Source organism: Salvelinus fontinalis, chromosome 14 (genome assembly GCF_029448725.1).
Source record: "Salvelinus fontinalis isolate EN_2023a chromosome 14, ASM2944872v1, whole genome shotgun sequence".
Classification (NCBI taxonomy): Eukaryota; Metazoa; Chordata; class Actinopteri; order Salmoniformes; family Salmonidae; genus Salvelinus; species Salvelinus fontinalis.
Genome location: NC_074678.1, coordinates 37,632,647 through 37,656,429, shown reverse-complemented (window position 1 = coordinate 37,656,429; position 23,783 = coordinate 37,632,647). Strand labels below are relative to the sequence as shown.

The 23,783-nt window shown below is 44.9% G+C and overlaps 1 protein-coding gene across 2 annotated transcripts in view; it reads right to left on the bottom strand.

Annotated features, from left to right (window-relative positions):
• The window catches only part of LOC129810766 (collagen alpha-1(XXIV) chain-like), a 234,889-nt gene that overhangs the window by 28,248 nt on the left and 182,858 nt on the right, over nucleotides 1–23,783 (bottom strand). For both annotated transcript variants that reach the window (XM_055861629.1, XM_055861630.1), the window contains exons 35-47: nucleotides 23,292–23,345; nucleotides 22,000–22,053; nucleotides 21,738–21,845; nucleotides 21,459–21,512; nucleotides 21,251–21,358; nucleotides 20,273–20,326; nucleotides 19,102–19,155; nucleotides 17,216–17,272; nucleotides 16,396–16,449; nucleotides 15,071–15,124; nucleotides 10,663–10,716; nucleotides 6,084–6,137; nucleotides 4,431–4,538 (exon numbers count right to left, since the gene is read on the bottom strand). In XM_055861629.1, the coding sequence (XP_055717604.1) occupies nucleotides 4,431–4,538; nucleotides 6,084–6,137; nucleotides 10,663–10,716; nucleotides 15,071–15,124; nucleotides 16,396–16,449; nucleotides 17,216–17,272; nucleotides 19,102–19,155; nucleotides 20,273–20,326; nucleotides 21,251–21,358; nucleotides 21,459–21,512; nucleotides 21,738–21,845; nucleotides 22,000–22,053; nucleotides 23,292–23,345 (867 nt within the window). The remainder of the gene's footprint in view (nucleotides 1–4,430; nucleotides 4,539–6,083; nucleotides 6,138–10,662; nucleotides 10,717–15,070; nucleotides 15,125–16,395; nucleotides 16,450–17,215; nucleotides 17,273–19,101; nucleotides 19,156–20,272; nucleotides 20,327–21,250; nucleotides 21,359–21,458; nucleotides 21,513–21,737; nucleotides 21,846–21,999; nucleotides 22,054–23,291; nucleotides 23,346–23,783) is intronic.

Here is a 23,783-nt window from a genome sequence, read left to right as displayed (position 1 = left end):
CTGTAAATCAAACATAGGCTCATACTGTTCAGAACAACCCAGGGTATAACGCCATGTCATCGTGTAACTGTAAATCAAACAGGCTCATACTGTTCAGAACAACCCAGGGTATAACGCCATGTCATCGTGTAACTGTAAATCAAACAGGCTCATTCTGTTCAGAACAACCCAGGGTATAACGCCATGTCATCGTGTAACTGTAAATCAAACATAGGCTCATACTGTTCAGAACAACCCAGGGTATAACGCCATGTCATCGTGTAACTGTAAATCAAACAGGCTCATTCTGTTCAGAACAACCCAGGGTATAACGCCATGTCATCGTGTAACTGTAAATCAAACATAGGCTCATACTGTTCAGAACAACCCAGGGTATGACGCCATGTCATCGTGTAACTGTAAATCAAACAGGCTCATACTGTTCAGAACAACCCAGGGTATAACGCCATGTCATCGTGTAACTGTAAATCAAACATAGTGATCATAAACATTGACACTGTATATGATTTGGAAATGTGAAGTGCATATTTGGACCGTATGGGTGTTTGGCTTGCTTGTATGACATCAAAGTGGAATTTATTATAATCCTCAACGTCTCATCTTTCAAAATACATAGAGTCATCTTAATTTACAGCTTTTCCCTCAGACAACAAAATATTTGCAAAAGTTGCCCAATTACCAGAACGGCAATCAGTCAAAACCCATTCAGCGCCGTGAAGTGCAGAGCCAGGGCTCTGACGTCATGTATATAATGTTACCGTACAGTCATTACATTTCAATTTAGGCGCTTATTAGTGCCCAAAACTGCAATTTTCAACCAGTATAGAGGCATGAGTGTAAAAGGCTAACCAAATATAATAAATAAACCCCTTTAGCATTACTACTCTGGCTAAGAGGATTGAGTGGCAAAAGTGCAGCTAATGTACTACCTGCACCCAGTGGAATTAATTAGGGAGAGACCAGGAGAGAAAGAGGAAGCAAGAGAGACAGAGAGGAGACAGAGAGGAGAGAGAGACAGAAGGAGATAGAGAGACAGAAGGAGACAGAGAGAGACAGAGAGGCAGAGAGGAGAGAGAGACAGAAGGAGATAGAGAAAGACAGAGTGATAGACAGCTAGTGTTCAGACTGTTTGGTAAGTAAGATAATACTAGATTTGGGGGATGGTGGTCAGGTCAGGGGGACAGGTCAGGGGGACACACATGGTCCTCCTCTGTCTCCTACATATTTTCATTAATGACTAGAGTTCCCCTGACTCAGTCTGACACAGGTTAGACCCACAGAGAGACAGAAACAATTACTGCCAGGCATGTACCATTCACTGGTTACGCCATTCAAGCAATTCAGAAAAGGGACATGGAGGGAGAGGAAGAGAAATAGGAGGAAAGGGAAGACAAGAGGAGGAGGATGAAGAAGAAAATGGTGATGATAATGATGAAGAGTTGAACAAGTAGTGGAGGAAGAAGAGGAGGAGGACAGAGTGTACTGTAAAACACTCCGATAGGTCGACTCTTCTCGGGTAGCTGAAGCAGTAGTCCTGACTGTATTGTTTTCCCTTGGGAGGTAATGTAGTTACAGTATGTGTGTAAAATCACCCTGGTTGTTTCCTGCTGGGATATCCGTCCCTGTGAGAGAGAGTCTATGGGTTTTCACCGTGAAGAACTCCCTCCCTAACCGCCTCTGTGCCACCAGACCTGCTTCTTATGTAACTGACAGACAGGGTGGCTAATACTGTCGGTCTGGCTGTCTGGGTAGCAGGGGAAGACTAAAGGACATCCATGCATGAAATACCCACATACTCAGGGCTGCAGACTTTAGTGTCAAGAATACCATTGATCTCTGACCACAGAAACCCAATCAAATCAAATAAGCCATTTAATGACCAGTCATTTCCTGACAAATATCCTTCAGCACTTTAAACAGAGCTGCTGGGAGCAGGATCCGTATTCATTAAGCCTCCCAGTGTGCAGGAGTGCTGAACTAGGATCCATGTCTCCTTTTAGATTAGAATTGCTGGACAGGGTGGACCTGATGCTAGATCAGTAGAAGAATAGGCGCCCAGAAGAAGAGGGAGAAGGGAGACTTCCGGCGCCGACAGAGATGGCCGCCTCGCTTCGCGTTCCTAGGAAACTATGCAGTATTTTGTTTTTTTACGTGTTATTTCTTACATTGGTACCCCAGGTAATCTTAGGTTTTATTACATACAGTCGGGAGGAACTACTGGATATAAGAGCAACCTCAACTCACCATCATTACGACCAGGAATACGACTTTCCCGAAGCGGATCCTCTGTTTTGCCCACCACCCGGGACAATGGATCTGATCCCAGCCGGCGACCCTAAACAACGACGGCGTAAAAGGGGCAGACGAAGCGGTCTTCTGGTCAGGCTCCGGAGACGGGCACATCGCGCACCGCTCCCGAGCATACTACTCGCCAATGTCCAGTCTCTTGACAACAAGGTAGACGAAATCCGAGCAAGGGTAGCATTCCAGAGAGACATAAGAGACTGTGACGCTCTTTGCTTCACTGAAACATGGCTCACTCGAGACACGCTATCGGAGTCGGTACAGCCAGCTGGTTTCTTCACGCATCGCGCCGACAGAAACAATCACCTTTCTGGTAAGAAGAGGAGCGGGGGAGTATGCCTTATGATTAACGAGACGTGGTGTGATCATAACAACATACAGGAACTCAAGTCCTTCTGTTCACCTGACTTAGAATTCCTCACAATCAAATGTCGACCTCATTATCTACCAAGACAATTCTCTTCGATTATAATCACAGCCGCATATATTCCCCCCCAAGCAGACACATTGACGGCCCTAAACAAACTTTGACTCTATGTAAACTGGAAACCACATATCCTGAGGCTGCATTCATTGTAGCTGGGGATTTTAACAAGGCTAATCTGAAAACAAGACTCCCTAAATTCTATCAGCATATCGATTGTGCTACCAGGGCTAGTAAAAACGAACTTCCGCGACGCATATAAGGCCCTCCCCCGCCCTCCTTTTGGAAAAGCTGACCACGACTCCATTTTGTTGCTCCCAGCCTATAGACAGAGACTAAAACAGGAAGCTCAGGTCTGTTCAACACTGTTCAACGCTCAGGTCTGTTCAACACTGGTCCGACCAATCTGATTCCACGCTTCAAGATTGCTTCGATCACGTGGATTGAGATATGTTCCACACTGCGTCAAACAACAACATTGACGAATACGCTGATTCGGTGAGCGAGTTTATTAGCAAGTGCATCGGCGATGTCGTACCCACAACAACTATTAAAACATTCCCAAACTAGAAACCGTGGATTGATGGCAGCATTCAATACTGTACTCTATACCATCTACTGCATCTTGCCTATGCCGTTCTGTACCATCACGCATTCATATATTTTTATGTACATATTCTTCATCCCTTTACACTTGTGTGTATAAGGTAGTTGTTGGGAAATTGTTAGGTTAGATTACTCATTGGTTATTACTGCATTGTCGGAACTAGAAGCACAAGCATTTCACTACACTCGCATTAACATCTGCTAACCATGTGTATGTGAAAAATATTGGATTTCATTTGATTTGAAAAGGAGGGGCAGCCATATTTCAGTCTTCTAAAGCTCTATTTCTCCTGTGATATGTTGATTTACTGGATTACAGGAGTCTTTCCATCCTGGTCGCAGTCTAGCCACAATCACATTAATAATGTGTTGTTGTCTTAATCTACTTAAAGGATTGTTTTTCTTCATTAGTCCACGGTTCCCAAGATGTTTTCAATGTCAGCAGTCAAATTTTCAAGATTTAGGATTTTCAAGAAGTATTCGTTTTGCATCATGTGATGCATTATGCATCATCATTATGATGTGGCAAGTGACACTTTGCTTCTTGAAAATCCAATATCTTGAAAACTTGATTGCTGACATGGACTAATAAAAAAATTACCATAATATAGTTTTTGAGTGTATTTTTCCTTTAATAATGGGATAATCTCATAACTTTATTCAGCCCATTATTCAGTTTGGACATTGTTGGAGATTTACTGTGACGCTAGCTAGTGTTGTGATTGTGTGTAATGTCGCAAGAGAAATAGACGAGTGAGGTTTTTAACGAGGAGACGTGGTAAAACTAAATAAGAAAGGGGTCACTAGATTGTAAACTTTATTCTGATTCAGAGAGCGGGTCAGACTGTCAGCCACAGACATTTAACGATGCTGAGAAAAAGGCTCTCTTAAAGTTTGCTTACACAATGTAATAATCCCCTGACTCTTACTGTGACCTACTGTAGAGCACAAACAGGGCAAGAGTTTGTTTATGGACAGATTATAGGGCCCCATTCTGTGTGTGTGTGTGTGTGTGTGAGTGTCTGCAGGCACAGGAATAATTGTAGTGTAGCTACCTGTGTGTGTGTGTGTGAGAGAGACAGGATATGATGCCTACCTGTCGCCCAGTCTTCCCTGGAAATCCTGGTAACCCAACTAGTCCTGGAGGACCGTCAGGCCCAGCGTATCCCTCCATGCCTCTGGGTCCAAGTAAACCAATTTCGCCCTGGGAAATACAAAACAACAATATCAAACTCAGTCTGTTGTGTCTCCATGACAATACTTGTAAAGGCATTAGTTATGGGCACTAACGTGAATATTCAGGTCTTAGCCAGTTGAGGTCACTTCTAACTGTAATGCATTTTATCCAACCACCTACACTACGATACACTACCGCTCTAATCTCCCAACCTTTCCCAGTCCCCCACGGCCTTCTCCCCCCTTAGTTGGCTGTATATAGATCTACCTTCAGAGACATCTGGAATAAAGAGATACATTCCCGACTGGCAGTGATGGCTTGGGATCTATAACTGCTTTATGGAAAATAAAGGGAAGTGCATTTTGACCTCAACATATTGTCATATGCTCTAATATTCTACAGACTGACTATATACAGCACTGAACATTTTGTCCTGCTACTTTAATGAAACAAACCCAATGAAATGTCATGTCATGGACAGTACATGTACGGGACATTGTTATGGACTTCTCTGTAAATATCAAATCAAATTGTATTTGTCACATGCACCGAATACTGACAAGCCCTTAACCAACAATGCAGTAAAAAAAATAAAGAAAAAAGAAAATAATTACAAAATAAACTAATGTAAAAAAAGTAACACAATAAAATAACAATAATGAAACTATATACAGGGGGTACCGGTACTTAGTCAATGTGCAGGGTTACAGGTTAGCTGAGGTAATTGATGTAATATGTACATGTACTGTAGGTAGGGGTAAAGTGACTATGCATAGATAATAAACAGTGATGCAAATAGTCAATGGGGGGTCAATGCAAATAGTCAGGGTGGCCATTTGATTAGCTGTTCAGCAGTCTTACAGCTTGGGAGTAGAAGCTGTTAAGGAGCCTTTTGGACCTAGACTTGGTGCTCCGGTACCGCTTGCCGTGCGGTAGCAGAGAGAGCAGTCTATGACTTGGGTGGCTGGAGTCTTTGACAATTTTTTGGGCCTTCCACCGCCTAGTAGAGAGGTCCTGAATGGCAGGAAGCTTGGCCGCAGTGATGTACTGGGTCGTACGCACTACCCTCTGCAGCGCCTTACGGTCAGATGCCGAACGTTTTCCATACTAGGGGGTGATGCAACCGGTCAGGATGCTCTCGATGGTGCAGCTGTAGAACCTTTTGATACCATCACTCAGCATGTTCTCGGCAATAACTATTTCAATTTGTTTCCATCACTCCACGGCCTCTCTCTCTCCATCATCCCTCCTTCCCTGCTTTCTATCTCTTCACACAGGCTCTCTCTCGCTCTCTCTCTCCCTATCTCTATTTCTGTCCGTCCCTCTATCTCCACTTCTCTCCCCATTTCTACCCCTACAAAGTAGTCCATAGCGTAAATGTAATCTCCACGTAACACAATGCATTAGTCTTGTTTGTTGTAGTACAGAATGTAATGCAGTATATCTCTTTCCTCCCTCTCCCTCTGTACCTCTCTACATCTCTCCCATCACCCTCTCCCTCTCTCCCATCACCCTCTCCCTCTGTCCGTCTTTCTTTATGTCTTCTCTACATTGTGGTGATGTGATACTTACTTCAACACCAGCGGTTCCAGTCAGGCCCCTCGCTCCTTTCTTCCCTTCGAAGCCCTGTACAAACACACACACACACACACACACACACACACACACACACACACACACACACACACACACACACACACACACACACACACACACACACACACACACACACACACACACACACACACACACACACACACACACACACACACACACACACACACACACACACCAATTGTTTTGTTACCAATAAAAACAAATCCATTATTTATCTACATGCGTCTGCTTATTCCCTGACGTGTGTGGTTACTTTACAGTTTTTTACAATCACTTTGGCACTAATTTCAGAACCTTGATGTCATTTTTCAAAACTCTAGACACAAAACTCATAACCGATGATCAAAAAGCATATTTTCAAAACTAACACTTTTTCCAATTGCTTGGATACAATACACATAAAGCTAAGATCATTTGTTCATTGAACTAAAATCACCTGTTCAAAATGACACAAATTAACATCAAAGTATTACCATTTCAAAATGCAATTCACACATTACATCTGAGATGACTGTCTATTAATTTCATTACAATGATCTAACTATCAATTGATACACCTGCTGAAAATGATAAGTAACTGTTGCATTACTCTTAATGCATAGTTTTATGGAAACTGACAAACAATATTCCATGTTTAGATCATGAAAGCTTCAGGATAATGAGATCCAATGACACCAATTACCGTGGAACATGAACCAATTGGACTACATTATCTATGGATGTAATATTTCATCATCATTCTTTATCAGACACTGTTTCTATGGTCCCATGTACCACTTTTCCAGACCATGTTTTCAGATTTGACATTACTGTACACTCACCGGCCACTTTATTAGGTACACCTATCTAGCACTGGGTAGTACCCCCTTTTGCAGCATGCCCACCATTGTTTTAAACGGCTGTTATTTGAGCATTTGTGGCCTTTCTGTTAGCTTTAATGAGTCTGGACATTCTCCTCTGACCCCTCTCATTAACAAGGTGTTTTGCCAACAGAACTGCCGCTCACTGAATGTGTTTTGTTTATCGCACCATTCTCTGTAAACTCTAGAGACTGTAGTGCGCAAAAATCCCAGGAGGGTAGCTGTTTCTGAGATGCTGGAATCACCATGTGTGGCACCAGCAATCATACCACGGTCAAAATTACTTAGATTACGCATCTTGCCCGTTCTAATGTTTCGTCGAACAACAACTAAAGCTCTCTACTCTATATATTCTATATATTAAGTTGCAGGCAGCCACATGATTCGCTATTCAAAGGAGCAGGCTATTTGCGTTAACACGCAGGTCTACCTAATAAAGTGGCCGGTGAGTGTATGTATGCAGGCCCTTGTAATTGCTTTTCCAAAACTGCCAACTCGAGTATATAGTGTAATGAGTGGTATCCACCTGCAACAACATAGAGATAACATGGAGTCAGCAGGTGATCCAGGTCACAATAGAGGTCAAGCAGTGGGAGGAGGAAGACGAGGAAAACGTGGTGGTGAAAGGAATGTCAGGAGACAAGCACCCCTTCTGAGAGGTGGTTGTGGGCCTCGTTTGAGAGGTGTGGGGGAACGTGGTAGAGGACAAGGCCAGGGACCAAGCCAGTGGCAGCAACAGCAAAGAGTGTCCAATGGAATCCGAGCAATAGTTGTAGGCCATGTTGTAAATCATGGCATGACAATGACTGAGGCAGCTACAATGATTTGACCAAACCTCAGAAGATAAACCGTGGCCTCAATCATCAGAACTTTCCGCAATGAGAACCGGTAAGACTTCAGCATGCACTAAACATTAGGCTACTCTCAATTGTCAAATGACTGTATTATGCATGCCAATGAGTACCACAGAGTAGGTGATGTGACTAAATGTGTTCTTACTGTAATTTTCCCTGCAGAATTGAGACTAGGCCAAATAGGTGAGGCAGAGGCAAAATTCTGACTGACCAACAAGAGCTGGCTGTGGTCAATTTGGTTCGGGTCAAAAATAATATTCGCCTTACAGAAATTTGGCAGCACATCTTGGACAATGACGACATGTTCAACAATGTGGAAGCCATAGGTTTGCCGACTATTGCACGCATGCTGAAAAGGCACCAGGTGTCTCTAAAACAGCTATACAAATGTGCCTTCTGAAAGAAATGCAGACAGAGTGAAGCAACTGAGGACTGAGTACGTTCAGGTATGTTCAGTTTCAAGATGCCTATTTTGAGAAATTCCCCCAAAATTCTACATTGTAATCAGTAATTCTCTTTCCAAAATGTATTTTTAGAGGGTGATGGAGCTGGATGCTGACGAAAACCATCATAAATTCCTATTTTTGGATGACGCAGGGTTCAACCTGGCCAAAACAAGGAGGAGAGGTTGGAATTTCATTGGCCAGCGGGCAACCATCCAAGTACCTGCACAACGTGGAGCAAACATCACCAGGTGTGCGGCTATATCGGAAGAGGGTGTGGTGGGACGCAGACCTCGTATTGAATCATATAATGCAGCTCTCGTTGTAAACTTCCTTGATGAGCTAAATCAGGTCTGTAGAGCTGATGGCGTGACCTACGTCATTGTGTGGGATAATGTCAGGTTCCAACATGCTCAAATGGTGCAAGCATGGTTTCAGGCCCATCCACAATTTACCACCTTGTACTTACCCCCATACTCTCCTTTCCTTAACCCGACTGAGGAATTTTTCTCCACATTGAGGTGGAAGGTATATGATAGGTGACCTGGCCACCCTTCTCCAGGCCATGGATGAAGAATGCAATGGCATCACGGCAGACCAGTGTCAGGCCTGGATTCGCCATGCTCGAAGATTCTTCCCAAGATGTTTGGCTAATGAAAACATCCATTGTGATGTGGATGAGAACCTATGGCCAAATCCACAAGACAGGGTTGATGGAAATGTAGAAGTACAGTAATCAATCCTTTGTTTTGCTTTTTACAGTAAGCCAGGTGAGGAACACTGCAGATGATGTTTTACTGTAGTTTTTTTCTTTTTTGTAGCTTTGATTCAAAGAAACCTATGTTGTGATTTTATTGTATTTCATCAATACATTTTAGATTTTGTTCAATGATACCACTGTGTCTGTAGTATTTTCTCTACTAGTCCTTTTACAGTGATGTATTTACATGTAGTACCATAATGAAACATGTATCACATATTTTGTACTACAATATTTAATGATTGTATGAACAACTACACAGTGAAACTATCGGTATCTTGTGTGGGTGATCTAAATTAATGTTCCTATGGTTTCATGATTGGTTTCATGATTAATTAGTTATTTGAACCAATGATTCTGTAAGTGCAAGGTTTCTTTAAAGACGTGAATGCACAATGCAATGTTTTGAACATTGGACAGCCTGTGTTACAAGTGATGACTGTTTTGAGTTTGTGTCTAGAGTTTTGAAAAATGACCACAAGGTTCTGAAATTAGTGCCAAAGTGATTGTAAAAAACGGTAAGATTAAGTCTTAGGCTTACTGCACACTAAATGGATGTTTACATATACAGTTCTGCATAGTGTATACTTCACTCATAGACCTCTAGTCTTGTGTTACTCCAGTTCAGATTGTTCTAAGAAGGCCGAACTTGCACTCAATATGTGACGCAACAATATTGACTCAATCTGATAAAATAGGCAAATAGGCCAAGTCGCATGTCTTAACATGACAAAGGTATTTAGAACTATATATGTAAGATACAGTACCTCAGCTTGTTTTTAGGAAATATGTGACCATATGCAGACCAAAGAATCCTATTTTTGTACATAAAGAGCTATATTCCATAAAGAGCAACATTATGTCACAAATGAATGATATTCACAAACTCTGAAAATGTATACATTATCAAGCTGCAGTTCAAATATTCATACTTGAAGTGAAGTAATTTAGACTTGAAGTGCATAATAAATAGCTCCTTTTTCCAAAATTCTTACTGATGCCAGCTTTCTGCATTCCAGTGTCTATTCTCAAGCCTTGTGGAATTCAGACGGAACACTTTGAAGAACGAAGCGCACAGTGGGTGGCCAAACAAACATAATTATCTGCTTCCTTCTTTCCCCCCCTTTCTCTCCTTCCCTCATCCGTCTTCTCTGGTATCAAAGGCACAGATGCTCAAGCCTGTCTGCATTGTTTTGGCCCAGTCTGATTTCATGGGAATAAAAGTGTTTTTTTCTCCCTCTCTTCACATGACAATGCTTATGCTCTGGCACGTCGGCTTGTTGATCGAGAGCAATAGAGTCCTAGGTTAAAACGGTTGTCTCCACGGCTTGGCTAGCATGTTAGGAACTGCAGTTTGGAAGTGAGTGTCTCCTCTTCTCCCATAGCGTTGACAGGTGATTGCTCAACCCGACCCTCATGGTGTTCAGAGCCAAGGAAGCCTGTAGGAAGCTCTGCAGTAGGCTGGTGTAACACTTTGATTATCTAGTTATACAATAACATCGGATCTAGAGCTCCAGGGAGACATGATTTAACAAATACTGTGTTCTCCTTTCCCCAAGCCAGGAGCGGAATGAGTCCGATGCACTGATTTACAAAGAATAGCATAATCACACTCACCTGAGTTCCCATTTCTCCTTTCAGGCCAGGTTCTCCGGGTTCCCCTGGTGTTCCCTAATCAACAAAATCACACACACACAGGATTTATTCTTATTTCAATGTGCAAAACAAAATGTGACCTAGAAATACAGTTGAAGTCAGAAGTTTACATACACCTTAGCCAAATACATTTAAACTCAGTTTTTACAATTCTTGACATTTAATCCTAGTAAAAAGTCCTTGTCTTAGGTCAGTTAGTATCACCACTTTATTTTAAGAATGTGAAATTATTTATTTCAGCTTTTATTTCTCATACACTGTCACGGCCGTCGTAGGGAGGAGACCAAGGCGCAGCGTGATAAGCATACATTCTTCTTTATTTAAAGAACGAACACTGAACAAAACGAACCGTGAAGCTAATATGGCTAGTGCAGACAGGCAACTAAACATAGAATAAGAACCCACAAATACCCAAGGGAAAATGGCAACCTAAATATGATCCCCAATCAGAGACAATGATAAACAGCTGCCTCTGATTGGGAACCAATTCAGGCCACCATAGACATATATATGCCTAGACTTACAAACACCCCTAGACATACAAAAACCCTAGACAATACAAAACAAGCATACCCACCCTCGTCACACCCTGACCTAACCAAAATAATAAAGAAAATATAGATAACTAAGGTCAGGGCGTGACATACACTCAATTAGTATTTGGTAGCATTACCTTTCAATTGTTTAACTTGGGTCAAACGTTTCGGGTAGCCTTCCACAATAAGTTGAGTGAATTTTGTCCCATTCCTCCTGACAGAGCTGGTGTAACGGAGTCAGATTTGTAGGCCTCCTTTGCTCGCACACACTTTTTCAGTTCTGCCCACACATTTTCTATGGGATTGAGGTCAGGGCTTTGTGATGGCCACTCCAATGCCTTGACTTTGTTGTCGTCAAGCCATTTTGCCACAACTTTGGAAGTATGCTTGGGATCATTGTCCATTTGGAAGACCCATTTGCGATGAAGCTTTAAGTTCCTGACTGATGTCTTGAGATGTTGCTTCAATATATCCACATAATTTCCTCCCTCATGATGCCATCTATTTTGTGAAGTGGACCATTCCCTCCTGCAGCAAAGCACCTCCACAACATGATGCTGCCACCCCCGTGCTTCACGGTTGGGATGGTGTTCTTTGGCTTGCAAGCGTTCCCCTTTTTCCTCCAAACATAACGATGGTCGTTGTGGCCAAACAGTTCTATTTTTGCTTCATCAGACCAGAGGACATTTCTCCAAAAAGTACGATCTTTGTCCCCATGTGCAGTTGCAAACCGTAGTCTGGCTTTCTTATGGCGGTTTCAAAGCAGTGGCTTCTTCCTTGCTGAGCGGCCTTTCAGGTTATGTCGATATAGGACTCGTCTTACTGTGGATATAGATACTTTTGTACCTGTTTCCCATGATGTCAAGCAAAGAGGCACTGAGTTTGAAGGTAGGCCTTGAAATACATTGTCACGCCCTGGCCTTAGTTATCTTTGTTTTCTTTATTATTTTAGTTAGGTCAGGGTGTGACATGGGGGATGTTTGTGTGTTTTTGTCTCGTCTAGGGTGTTTGTATTGTCTAGGTTTTTTTTTCTAGAGTTCATGGGGTTATGTTCATTGTAGGTGTTTATGTAAGTCTATGGTTGCCTAGATTGGTTCTCAATTAGAGGCAGGTGTTCAACATTGTCTCTGATTGGGAACCATATTTAGGCAGCCATGTTCTTTGGGTATTTTGTGGGTGATTGTTTCCTGTGTCAGTGTTTGTGCCACACGGGACTGTTACGGTTTGTTACGTTTATTGTTTTTGTATTGGTGTTCATTGTTCAGTTTTTTCTATATTAAAACATGGACACCTACCACCCTGCGTATTGGTCCGATCCTTGTTGCACCTCTTCAGAGGAAGAAGAGGAAGACAGTTGTGACAGAATCACCCACCACACTCGGACCAAGCAGTGTGGTAAGCGGCAGCAGCAGCAGGAGCAGCAGCAGCAGGACTTATGGAATTGGGAGGAAATTCCGGACAGCGGAGGACCCTGGGCACAACCGGGAGAATATCGCCGCCCTCGTGAAGAGCTGGAGGCAGCTAAAGCCGAGAGGCGGTGGTATGAGGAGGCAGCACGGAAGCGAGGCTGGAAGCCTGAGAGTCCCAAAAATTTATTGGGGGGGGGGGGGGGGGGGGGGGTGGCTAAAAGGGAGCGTGGCGAAGTCAGGTAGGAGACCTGCGCCAACTCCCCGTGCTTACCGTGGAGAGCGAGAGTACGGGCAGACACCGTGTTATGCGGAAGAGCGCACGATGTCTCCTGTACGTGTGCTTAGCCCGGTGCGGTACATTCCAGCTCCACGTATCGGCCGGGCTAGAGTGGACATCGAGCCAGGTGCCATGAAGCCGGCTCAACGTATCTGGCCTCGAGTACGTCTCCTCGGGCCGGTGTACATGGCACCAGCCTTACGCATGGTGTTCCCGGTTCGCCAGCACAGCCCAGTGCGGGCTATTCCACCTCGCCGCATTGGCCTGGCTACGGGGAACATTAAACCAGGTAAGGTTGGGCAGGCTCGGTGCTTAAGAGCTCCTGTACGCCTTCACGGTCCGGTATATCCGGCGCCACCTCCTCGCCCCAGCCCAGTACCACCAATGCCTACACCACGCACCAGGCTTCCAGTGCGTCTCCAGAACCCTGTTCCTCCTCCACAAACTCGCCCTGTGGTGCGTGTCTCCAGCCCGGTACCACCAGTTCCGGCACCACGCACCAAGCCTCCTGTGCGTCTCCAGAGCCCTGTGCGCCCTGTTGCTGCTCCCTGCACTAGCCTTGAGGTGCGTGTCCTTAGCCCGGTACCACCAGTTCTGGCACCACGCACCAGGCCTACTGTGCGCCTCAGCCGGCCAGAGTCTGCCGGCTGCCCAGTGCCGTCTGCGCTGTCTGTCTGCCCAGTGCCGTTTGAGCTGCCTGCCTGCCCAGCGTCATCTGAGCTGCCTGCCTGCCCAGCGTCATCTGAGCTGCCTGCCTGCCCAGCGCCATCTGAGCTGCCTGCCTGCCCAGCGCCGTCAGAGCCGCCCGTCTGTCCCGAGCCGTCCGAGCCGCCCGTCTGTCCCGAGCCGTCAGAGCCGCCCGTCTGTCCCGAGCCGTCAGAGCCGCCCGTCTGTCCCGAGCCGTCAGAGCCGCCCGTCTGTCCGGAGCCGCTAGAGCCGTCGGTCTGTCAAGAGCCGCCAGAGCCGCCCGCCAGTCAGGAGCCGCCAGAGCCGCCCGCCAGTCAGGAGCCGCCAGAGCAGCCCGCCAGTCAGGAGCCGCCAGAGCCGCCCGCCAGTCAGGAGCCGCCAGAGCCGCCCGCCAGTCATGAGCTGCCCGCCAGTCATGAGCTGCCCGCCAGTCATGAGCTGCCCGCCAGTCATGAGCTGCCCTCCAGTCCGGAGCTGCCCTCCAGTCCGGAGCTGCCCTCCAGTCCGGAGCTGCCCTCCAGTCCGGAGCTGCCCTCCAGTCCGGAGCTGCCCCCCAGTCCGGAGCTGCCCCTCAGTCCGGAGCTGTCCCTCAGTCCGGAGTTGCCCCCCAGTCCGGAGCTGTCCCTCAGTCCGGAGCTGCCCCTCAGTCCGGAGCTGCCCTTCAGTCCAGATCTGCCCCTCCGTCCAGTGGCGCCCTCTACGATGGTCTTCAGTCTGGGACTCGCTGCAAGGGTCCTCGTTCCTGGGAGGCCACCTAAGCGGGTATTGACTATGGTGGAGTGGGGTCCACGTCCCGCACCCGAGCCGCCGCCGTAGAAAGGCCCACCCGGACCTTCCCAATCTGTGTCAGGTTTTGTGGCCGGAGTCCGCACCTTTGGGGGGGTGTACTGTCACGCCCTGGCCTTAGTTATCTTTGTTTTCTTTATTATTTTAGTTAGGTCAGGGTGTGACATGGGGGATGTTTGTGTGTTTTTGTCTCGTCTAGGGTGTTTGAATTGTCTAGTTTTTTTTGTAGAGTTCATGGGGTTGTGTTCATTGTAGGTGTTTATGTAAGTCTATGGTTGCCTAGATTGGTTCTCAATTAGAGGCAGGTGTTCAACGTTGTCTGTGATTGGGAACCATATTTAGGCAGCCATGTTCTTTGGGTATTTTGTGGGTGATTGTTTCCTGTGTCAGTGTTTGTGCCACACGGGACTGTTACGGTTTGTTACGTTTATTGTTTTTGTATTGGTGTTCATTGTTCAGTTTTTTCTATATTAAAACATGGACACCTACCACGCTGCGTATTGGTCCGATCCTTGTTACACCTCTTCAGACGAAGAAGAGGAAGACAGCCGTGACATACATCCACAGGTAGTGGTTGAAAAACGAGTTTTAATGACTCCAACCTAAGTGTATATAAACTTCCGACTTCAACTGTAGATGCTGATAAGCCTACACATAGTATTTATTGGACTTACAGGAAGGCCTGGTGCTCCAACAGCCCCGCGAAGTCCAGTGATGCCAGTGTGGCCCTGAAAATAACAAAGAGACAAAGACATTATACAGGTGAAACTAGAGCTGGGACGATAAACCATCAATGATCGACACCGATCAATTATCGCAAAAGTTTGAAATGAAATAAGTTTGCTAATATGGGTGATTGTTAATGGGACAATTGATGGCTACAACCATCAAACTAGTAGTAACGTTAGTAGTTTAAATTATAATTAAAATAAACTGTGGTGCACATTGTTATAACCTTATCATTAGCACGTCTAATGAGGCAATTTATCACAATATGGATTTTTGTCCATATCACTCAGCTCTAGGTGAAACGCTACAGCTTCACAGTCACCTGAATTGGTGATATTGGAGGTTGAGTCAGGTCATTTAGTGAGACCCAGGTGTCAGGGTTCAGCTAGCTATGTCTTGGTTCACTACAGCTACACAAGGTTAGCTGTAATAAGCCTGATCTTTAGGGCGAAATGTTGCACAATAAAACTGTGGGCGCCATCAACTGTGTTCGCATATCTATCTTTCTTTCAACAGCACGATATAGTCCCCTAAGCTTCATACCATACGAATAGCAGAACCACAGAGTACTGTAGTTCACAGGCCAAGCTTTCTAGGTATGTATTTTATTACATTGGGCTGCAGGTGGCTCAGACAAAATTTGCTCTATAAATTCACCACTCAGAAGGGGGGGAAGCCCCATAGGTCAACTAGAGTTAACACACACACACACACACACACACACACACACACGCACACACGCACACACGCACACACTTTTATCTAATGGGATCCTGGAAGTCTCTCAAGCCTCTCAACAACTGCCAAATCAAGATTAGCAACCGTGACTTTGAACTGATATCCAGTTCAGCAGAAGAATGCTTATAAATGCTTAAAACCATTGTACTCTCTCTCTCTGAGGAGGGCGGCACTTGGGAAAAGTGTTTATAGGAGGGGAGAGCTCTAGTAACCCTGCCACAGGGGATTCTGGGATTTTGCTCTGCACAACTTTCATCTTGTACTGTTAACTTCACACCTGACCTGAACCTGTGTGTGTGTGTGTGTTTCGCCTGTGTGTGTGTTAGTTTTCAGTGTCTATGCCAATAACACCAGATTTCCTCCTGACTAATCACTAGGAATTCAGTAATCCGGGATGCTCATGTCTCAGATGTGTGGTCTCAGACCTGCTTTAATACAAGCACCAAAGAAAATAATGGAAACGGAACAGAAAAAACGGCAGAAAAGTGATTTTGGGATACATTTGATGTTGTGGTTTTTATGGTGGTTTTACCTGATATCCCTCATCTCCAGGCTCTCCGCGGTCTCCTCGCTCACCCTGGAGACCCTGCCCAAACACACACATACATTAGGGCTCTGAATCTTTTAGGAAAGGCTGTATTTCACCTTAAACTCTCTGAGCCAATAACAGAATACCTTCCTTCTTATAGGTTACACTGCTTACAAGCTATGCTGAGAGCCATCTACTGTAGCGCTTTGGCACAGGTGGTTGATGGCACCTTATTTGGGGAGAACGGGCTTGAGGTAAAAAAAATATATTTTTTAACCTTCATTTAACTTGGCAAACGAGTTAAGAACAAATTCTTATTTACAATGACAGCCTACACCGGCCAAACCCTGTGCCAATTGTGAGCCACCATATGGGACTCCCAATCACTGCCAGTTGGAATACAGCCTGGATTTGAAGCAGGGTGTCTGTTGTGATGTTTCTAGTACTGAGATGCAGTGCCTTAGACCACAGCGTCACTCAGGAGCCCAACACACACTACAGTAATGACTGGAGAGGAATCGGTGGAATGGTATTAAACACTTCAAATGCACTGGTTTCCAGATGTTTGATGCTGTTCCATTCGCTCCGACAATATTTTGAGCCATTCTCCCCTCAGCAGCCTCCACAAAGCGGCTTTGGACATCCATTCTCTTGGACCTCTGTCAAGCATGGTTGGACAACTATGCCTCAAGCAACACCACTATTAGAAAACGGTTAATATACTGCTTTCATAGGGTGCCATTTTGGACATCACCTCTGACTCAGCCCTAAGCCATACACACATAGGAAGAGGACAGGTAAGTTGAAGGAAGGCGAGACCTACTGGTTCACCTAGTGGCCCGGCAGGTCCTGGGGTCTTACTGTCTTCTCCAGGGTAACCCTGGAACACCATACCAAAATACACTCAGTACACTCTGACACAACAGTAAAATGAGACAGCATGCCAAAATGCGCCCATCCAACTCTGGCACAACAAACTTTATAAAAAATGTTATTTCACCTTTATTTAACCAGGTAGGCCAGTTGAGAACAAGTTCTCATTTACAACTGTGACATGGCCAAGATAAAGCCAAGCAGTGTGACAAAAACAACACGAAGTTACACATGGGATAAACAAATGTACAGTCAATAACACAATAGAAAAATCTATACACAGTGTGTGCAAATGTAGTAAGATTAGGGAGTTAAGGCAATAAATAGGCCATAGTGGCGAAATAATTACAATTTAGCATTAACACTGGAGTGATAGATGTGCAGATGATGATGTGCAAGTAGAGATACTGGGGTGCAAAAGAGAAAAAATAAATAACAATATGGGGATGAGGTAGTTGGGTGGGCTGTGTACAGGTGCAGTGATTGGTAAGCTGCTCTGACAGCTGATGCTTAAAGCTAGTGAGGGAGATATAAGTCTCCAGCTTTTGTAATTTTTGCAATTCGTTTCAGTCATTGGCAGCAGAGAACTGGAAGGAAAGGAGGCCAAATGAGGAGTTGGCTTTGGGGACGACCAGTGAAATATACCTGCTGGAGGGCGTGCTACGGGTGGGTGTTGCTATGGTGACCAGTGAGCTGAGATAAGGCGGGGCTTTACCGAGCAAAGACTTATAGATGGCCTGGAGCCAGTGGGTTTGGCGACGAATATGAAGCGAGGGCCAGCCAACGAGAGCATACAGGTCGCAGTGGTGAGTAGTATATGGGGCTTTGGTGACAAAACGGATGGCACTGTGATAGACTACATCCAATTTGCTGAGTAGAGTGTTGGAGGCTATTTTGTAAATGACATCGCCGAAGTCAAGGATCGGTAGGATAGTCAGTTTTATGTGGATATGTTTAGCAGCATGAGTGGAGGAGGCTTTGATGTGAAATAGGAAGCCGATTCTAGACTGAATTTTGGATTGGAGATGCTTAATGTGAGTCTGGAAGGAGAGTTTACAGACTAACCAGACACCTAGGTATTTGTAGTTGTCCACATATTCTAAGTCAGAAGCGTCCAGAGTAGTGATTCTGGATGGGCAGGTGCGGGCAGCGATCGGTTGAAGAGCATGCATTTAGTTTCACTTGCATTTAAGAACAGTTGGAGGCCACGGAAGGAGAGTTGTATGGCATTGAATCTCATCTGGAGGTTTGTTAACACAGTGTCCAAAGAAGGGCCAGAAGTCTACAGAATGGTGTCGTCTGTGTAGAGGTGGATCAGAGAATCACCAGCAGCAAGAGCGACATCATTGATATATACAGAGAAAAGAGTCGGCCCGAGAATTGAGCCCTGTGGCACCCCTATAGAGACTGCCAGAGTCGAAAGCCTTGGCCAGGTCAATGAAGATGGCTGCACAGTACTGTCTTTTATCGATGGCGGTTATGATATCGTTTAGGACCTTGACCGTGGCTGAGGTGCACCCATGACCAGCTCTGAAACCAGATTGCATAGCGGAGAAGGTACGGTGGGATTTGAAATGGTCGGTGATCTGTTTGTTAACTTGGCTTTCGAATACTTTAGAAAGGCAGGGCAGGATAGATATAGGTCTGTAACAGTTTGGGTCTAGAGTGTCTCCCTCTTTGCAGCTTTCCAATCTTTAGGGATCTCAGACGATACGAAAGAGAGGTTGAACAGGCTAGTAATAGAAGGTTACAGTACATGGCATTTATCTTCAAAAGGCTGAAAACATAACACTGTGTGTAGGAGAAGGACAAAAAACATGCAAATGCATAGGGTACCTTTTCACCTTTGGGTCCAGGTGGTCCTATGGGTCCTGGTTTGCCGGCGTGGCCCTAAGAATAACCAAACCCATGATTACTCACCTATATCTACATCATATGCTGCATAATATTCAAAGAACCCATAACTCACGGTCGACAGACAGTACAATAATACATAACTTGACACGGTGTGGGTTGTCAACATTGTGTTAAACACGATGCTTCATTATAAACACACTCAGGACAGCAAGGGAGAGAAATATATCCCTGGTATAATGACTTATTTGTCAGGACCACAGAAATCACTCAACAATGTGGGTGGGTGTGTGATTGAGCTAAGAGTGAGTGTACAGTACAAACAGACTAAAAAGGAACCACGTGAACTTGTAGTGCCCCTGCATCGTTACGAAACTAGAAGCCAGAATGAGATTGGCGATGACCTGGCGTCCTCTGGAGTTGCCAGAGGTTTTGGTTATAAGGGTTTGAGGTTGACCATATCCAATTTCTTCTTTCTTCTTGTTTGGCTAGGTGTGTGTTTTCTGTGGTATTGAGGTGAATCTCTCTGTCTAGTTGTGTTTGACTGAAAACCAGAATGAAGACTGGCTGTGGAGGTACCAAAACAAATGTGGTTTTAAGGGTTTGGGGTTTGGCTTTCTTCTCTGTTCTGGCAGTCGGTTTGCTGTGGTATTGATTCAACACCAGGTGTTATGTTGTCTAGTTGTATTTGGCTGCAGAGAACTGTTAGTATATGTGTGTGTGTTAACATGTTATTGATTCACTGGGGTGAATCTTCCTGAGGTGAAGAGACTGGGGTGAATCTCTGAGGTGAAGAGACTGGGGTGAATCTCTGAGGTGAAGAGACTGGGGTGAATCTCTTTTAGGGGAAGAGAGCTGATCTGATAAGGAATTCAGGAGTCATGACTTGGTGTGAGTGACATGAGTGACATGTCACCATAACAGAACAGGGCTTAGAATATCTTTGTTGCATACCTATGTTGTTATTAGTGATTGAAGAGACACACAAACCCTTAAGAAACACTTTAAAGTTATTGTTGAACGTGTGTGTGTGTCTGTGTGTATGAGTGTGTGCAAGTGAGGGAGTCAGTGAGTGAGATTTGAGATTGCGATCGAAGGAGACAGAGAGAGATATAAAGAGAAGTGTGTTGTAGCACAGACAGGAATAACTCACTGTGTATCCTGCAATTCCAGGCATTCCCTCAGGCCCCATGACTCCTGGACGACCCTGGAAATCATGCAGAAAACAGACACATTCATTTTTACAACCATTTGTTTTGCTATTCTATCTGCACTATGTGGTTATGCTGAATATAAACTTGGAGTTAAACGTTTAAGCACCTATGCAGGCTGCATCCCTGGACCTGAGGTGTTGTATGACACTAAGCCGTACATCTTTCCTTTCCCAGCTATCACAACAGAGGTTTCATGGCATAGCACTCCAAGGAAAGGAGTTTTCCTTCCTCTATGTCTTCCTGTGTGATCCCGTGCTCCAGGGGGAAAACAGTTATTTAAAGCCTTTGCTCTGCTTTTGACATCTGTTTTTTACAACTCATAACAGAAAATCTGATAGGCCTATTGCTTGTCTTCAAACACTACCGGATTAGCAACCTGCTAATTGCTATACAAAACAGAGGGAGATTAGCTTTAGAGATTAGGAAAGATGTCAGATCACTTCTGCTTAGTCTGAGCTACTGATCTGACAGAGGCTTTGCCAGGTTTGAATAATGTAATATGAGGTCATTCATTCAGGGTTGCTTCTCCAGAGAGAGAGGGAAACTTAGGAAGTTCATCAACATTTTTTATATAAAATATTACAGGCCTGCCAATGACTTGGTAATTATGCAATTTGTCAATTGTGAGAGTATGTGTATGTATATCAACAAGTATTTCTACTGGGTGGTAGGATGCTGAGTGTGTTACCTCATCTCAACCAACACAAGGACACAAGGAAACAGCTCCATTAATTTCAAGTGTTTCTTGTTGAGACCGAATGGAGGCTGCTGTCCTCTTGGCCACTCCAGTGACCTGAACAACACAATAACCTGATAGACTCCCTTCAGTACTAATGAGGGACACTTTCCTACGCATATTGCCCACATAGGAAGTTAGGAGGGGTGAGAACTCGGAGAATACATAACTGGGCACTGACCACAGGGCCTCTGGTTCCTCTGGCTCCTTTCAGTCCCATCCCTCCTTCCTGGCCGATGTCCCCGATGTCCCCTGTCTCACCGATAGGACCTGGTTTGCCAGCCTCACCCTGATAACAGAACAACAGTAAAGATGTGAGAGCACGGACACCCATGAGGAATCGGTGATGTCATTTATCAACACATGCTAATAGTAAAACAGGTGTGTACCTTCTTGCCATGCCGTCCTCGGTTGCCAGGGGGACCCTGTTTCCCCTCTGGACCCTGGAAGAGAGGCAAACTCATTAGACACTGGGAGACAAAATGGCTGCTGACAAAATCATCTTCTTTGTTACAATTCCATTGTGACAGCAACCTCACTGAACGCCAAGTGCCCCAGAATACTGACCCCTACTGGGACACATTGGCATCATTACCTACTGTACGGCTTAATTGTTGTATCATTATTATTTTTTGTCATAAGTTTAGCTAATAAACGGACACACTTACAGAGAAACCACGTTTTCCAGCCACTCCGGTGGTTCCAGGAGGCCCAGGGTCTCCCTCTATCCCCCTGTCCCCTGCCTCGCCCATGGGCCCACAGTCACCTGGCTCTCCCTGAGAGAGAGAGAGAGAGCGGGAGAAGAGAAAGATCAAGATGACAAGAAAGAAAGAGTAGGAGAGTAAAGAGACATAGGTTCTAGGAGGCTTCTGAAGTAGGAGCAATAACAGCAAAGGACTTCTCATTTAGCTTATTGTCCAGTGTGTTTACCTTTGGTCCATCTTTTCCCTGGGGCCCATCCTCGCCAGCAGGACCTGGAAGACCCTACAAACACAGCATCACATTTATTTCAGCCAACCATGGTCACTGCTGTTACAATTAATACCATGCTAATATGTTCCTATGGAATGTTTAGGCTTTACTGTCCAGTATGTGTAGTTGACTCGTTGTAGGCTTACACAAACCCACAGGGCATGAAACATGTTGTACATTGGAAAGAGCCTGACTGTGACGATTATATTTTCCCTCCGTTATATGTAAGCCATTGTATTACAGTTTTTGCCGATTGCTTCCACACTGAAAGTGAATTCTTAGACAAAAGCATCAAAGCCTTCACTTTTGTAACCATGCCCTAAACAAAAACACCAAAAGTACAAACAGATTTTCTGCTTTGCACTTTGTTTGCAATTCTGCAACACACTTGCAAAACAGTTTCTTACATTAGACACTTCGTTCAAGAATGAAATCTCTTGCAATCATTGGGAAAACACTTCTATTCAAAATGCAAAACATTCCTGAAATTGGCAACACCCACACACACACATGAAAACATTTATACAGTAATTGAACACCAATTAGTCTGAGCCTTAGCACTACAAATAGACCTCAGGTAAGCTCACCTCTTTTGTGAGAACTTTGCAAACATGGAGGCAGTGAGAGCGGGAGGAAGAGAGGAGTAGGAGGAGGACAAGAACAAAGAAGGGGACCAGGCAATAGACGGAGACATATTTCCAATGACATTAGGGCCACTTTGGTGGACCATGTCATAAATCATGGCCTGACGATGAGGGAGGCTGGGCAGAGCATCCAGCCCAACCTGAGTCGCCACACGGTAGCATCCATAATATGGACATTTAGACTGGAGAACAGGTGTGTCTTCAACTTTCTACACTAGACTGTAACTATGTAATTATTGCACATCCTTCTGCATCACAGTACAATACAATGTAGTTCTACAACAGGATCTCTGAGAGTAAGCTTTGACACAAAGGACCCTCTCTCTCTACAGTGCTTTCCCCTGGCCCAAGAAGAGGGGAAGAGAGAGGGAGGGGAGAGAAAGGCTCCTCCGACATCCCTGAAGGTTATTAATACAGTCCAACAGACAAAAACAAATCATTCTCAACACTGCCCTGGCCTTCGCCGGCCCAGGGATTACACATCTCCATCAAACGAGGGCACAGTAAATATACGGGCATATCGGATTCTCCCAAACACAAGCAGAGCAGGATTAGGAGCATAGACTGTGTTCAGAAGGTCTTGTGAAGGACTTAGTCAGGACTCACTCTCATTCCCTGCTGTCCTTGTTCCCCCTCTCCTCCAACCGGCCCCCCGTGGCCCTGCAGGGACACAACAACAGAGGTGCTCAGGAGTTTATACAAAATAAGATGATAAGACAAGCTCAACTCTAAGTTCTGTAAATGAGTCTTGAGGTACTGTAGCCCAGGAGTATTCCAACTTCCAAATAAAATACTACTTCGATGTAAGTACTTTATTTGCGAGTGTTGACTGTGTTTTCATAGTGCTCAGGAGGTCACGTCCCCTCAGGGGGACATAACCCAACACAGGGATGAACAGATGCCATGGCCCTCCAAAAGGCTTCTGGGTACTAATAGGACCTGGTACCACTCTCAGCTTAACAATGCCATCTTTTTATATTTTTCATACCTAGGGTATGTTGAGGTACATCTTCTGTACAAGTTCAATGGGTGAGTAGGCTAAGCGGTAAACTTCACTAGCATGTTGTCTGATATGTCATTTTGTTTTGGGGGTTTTAA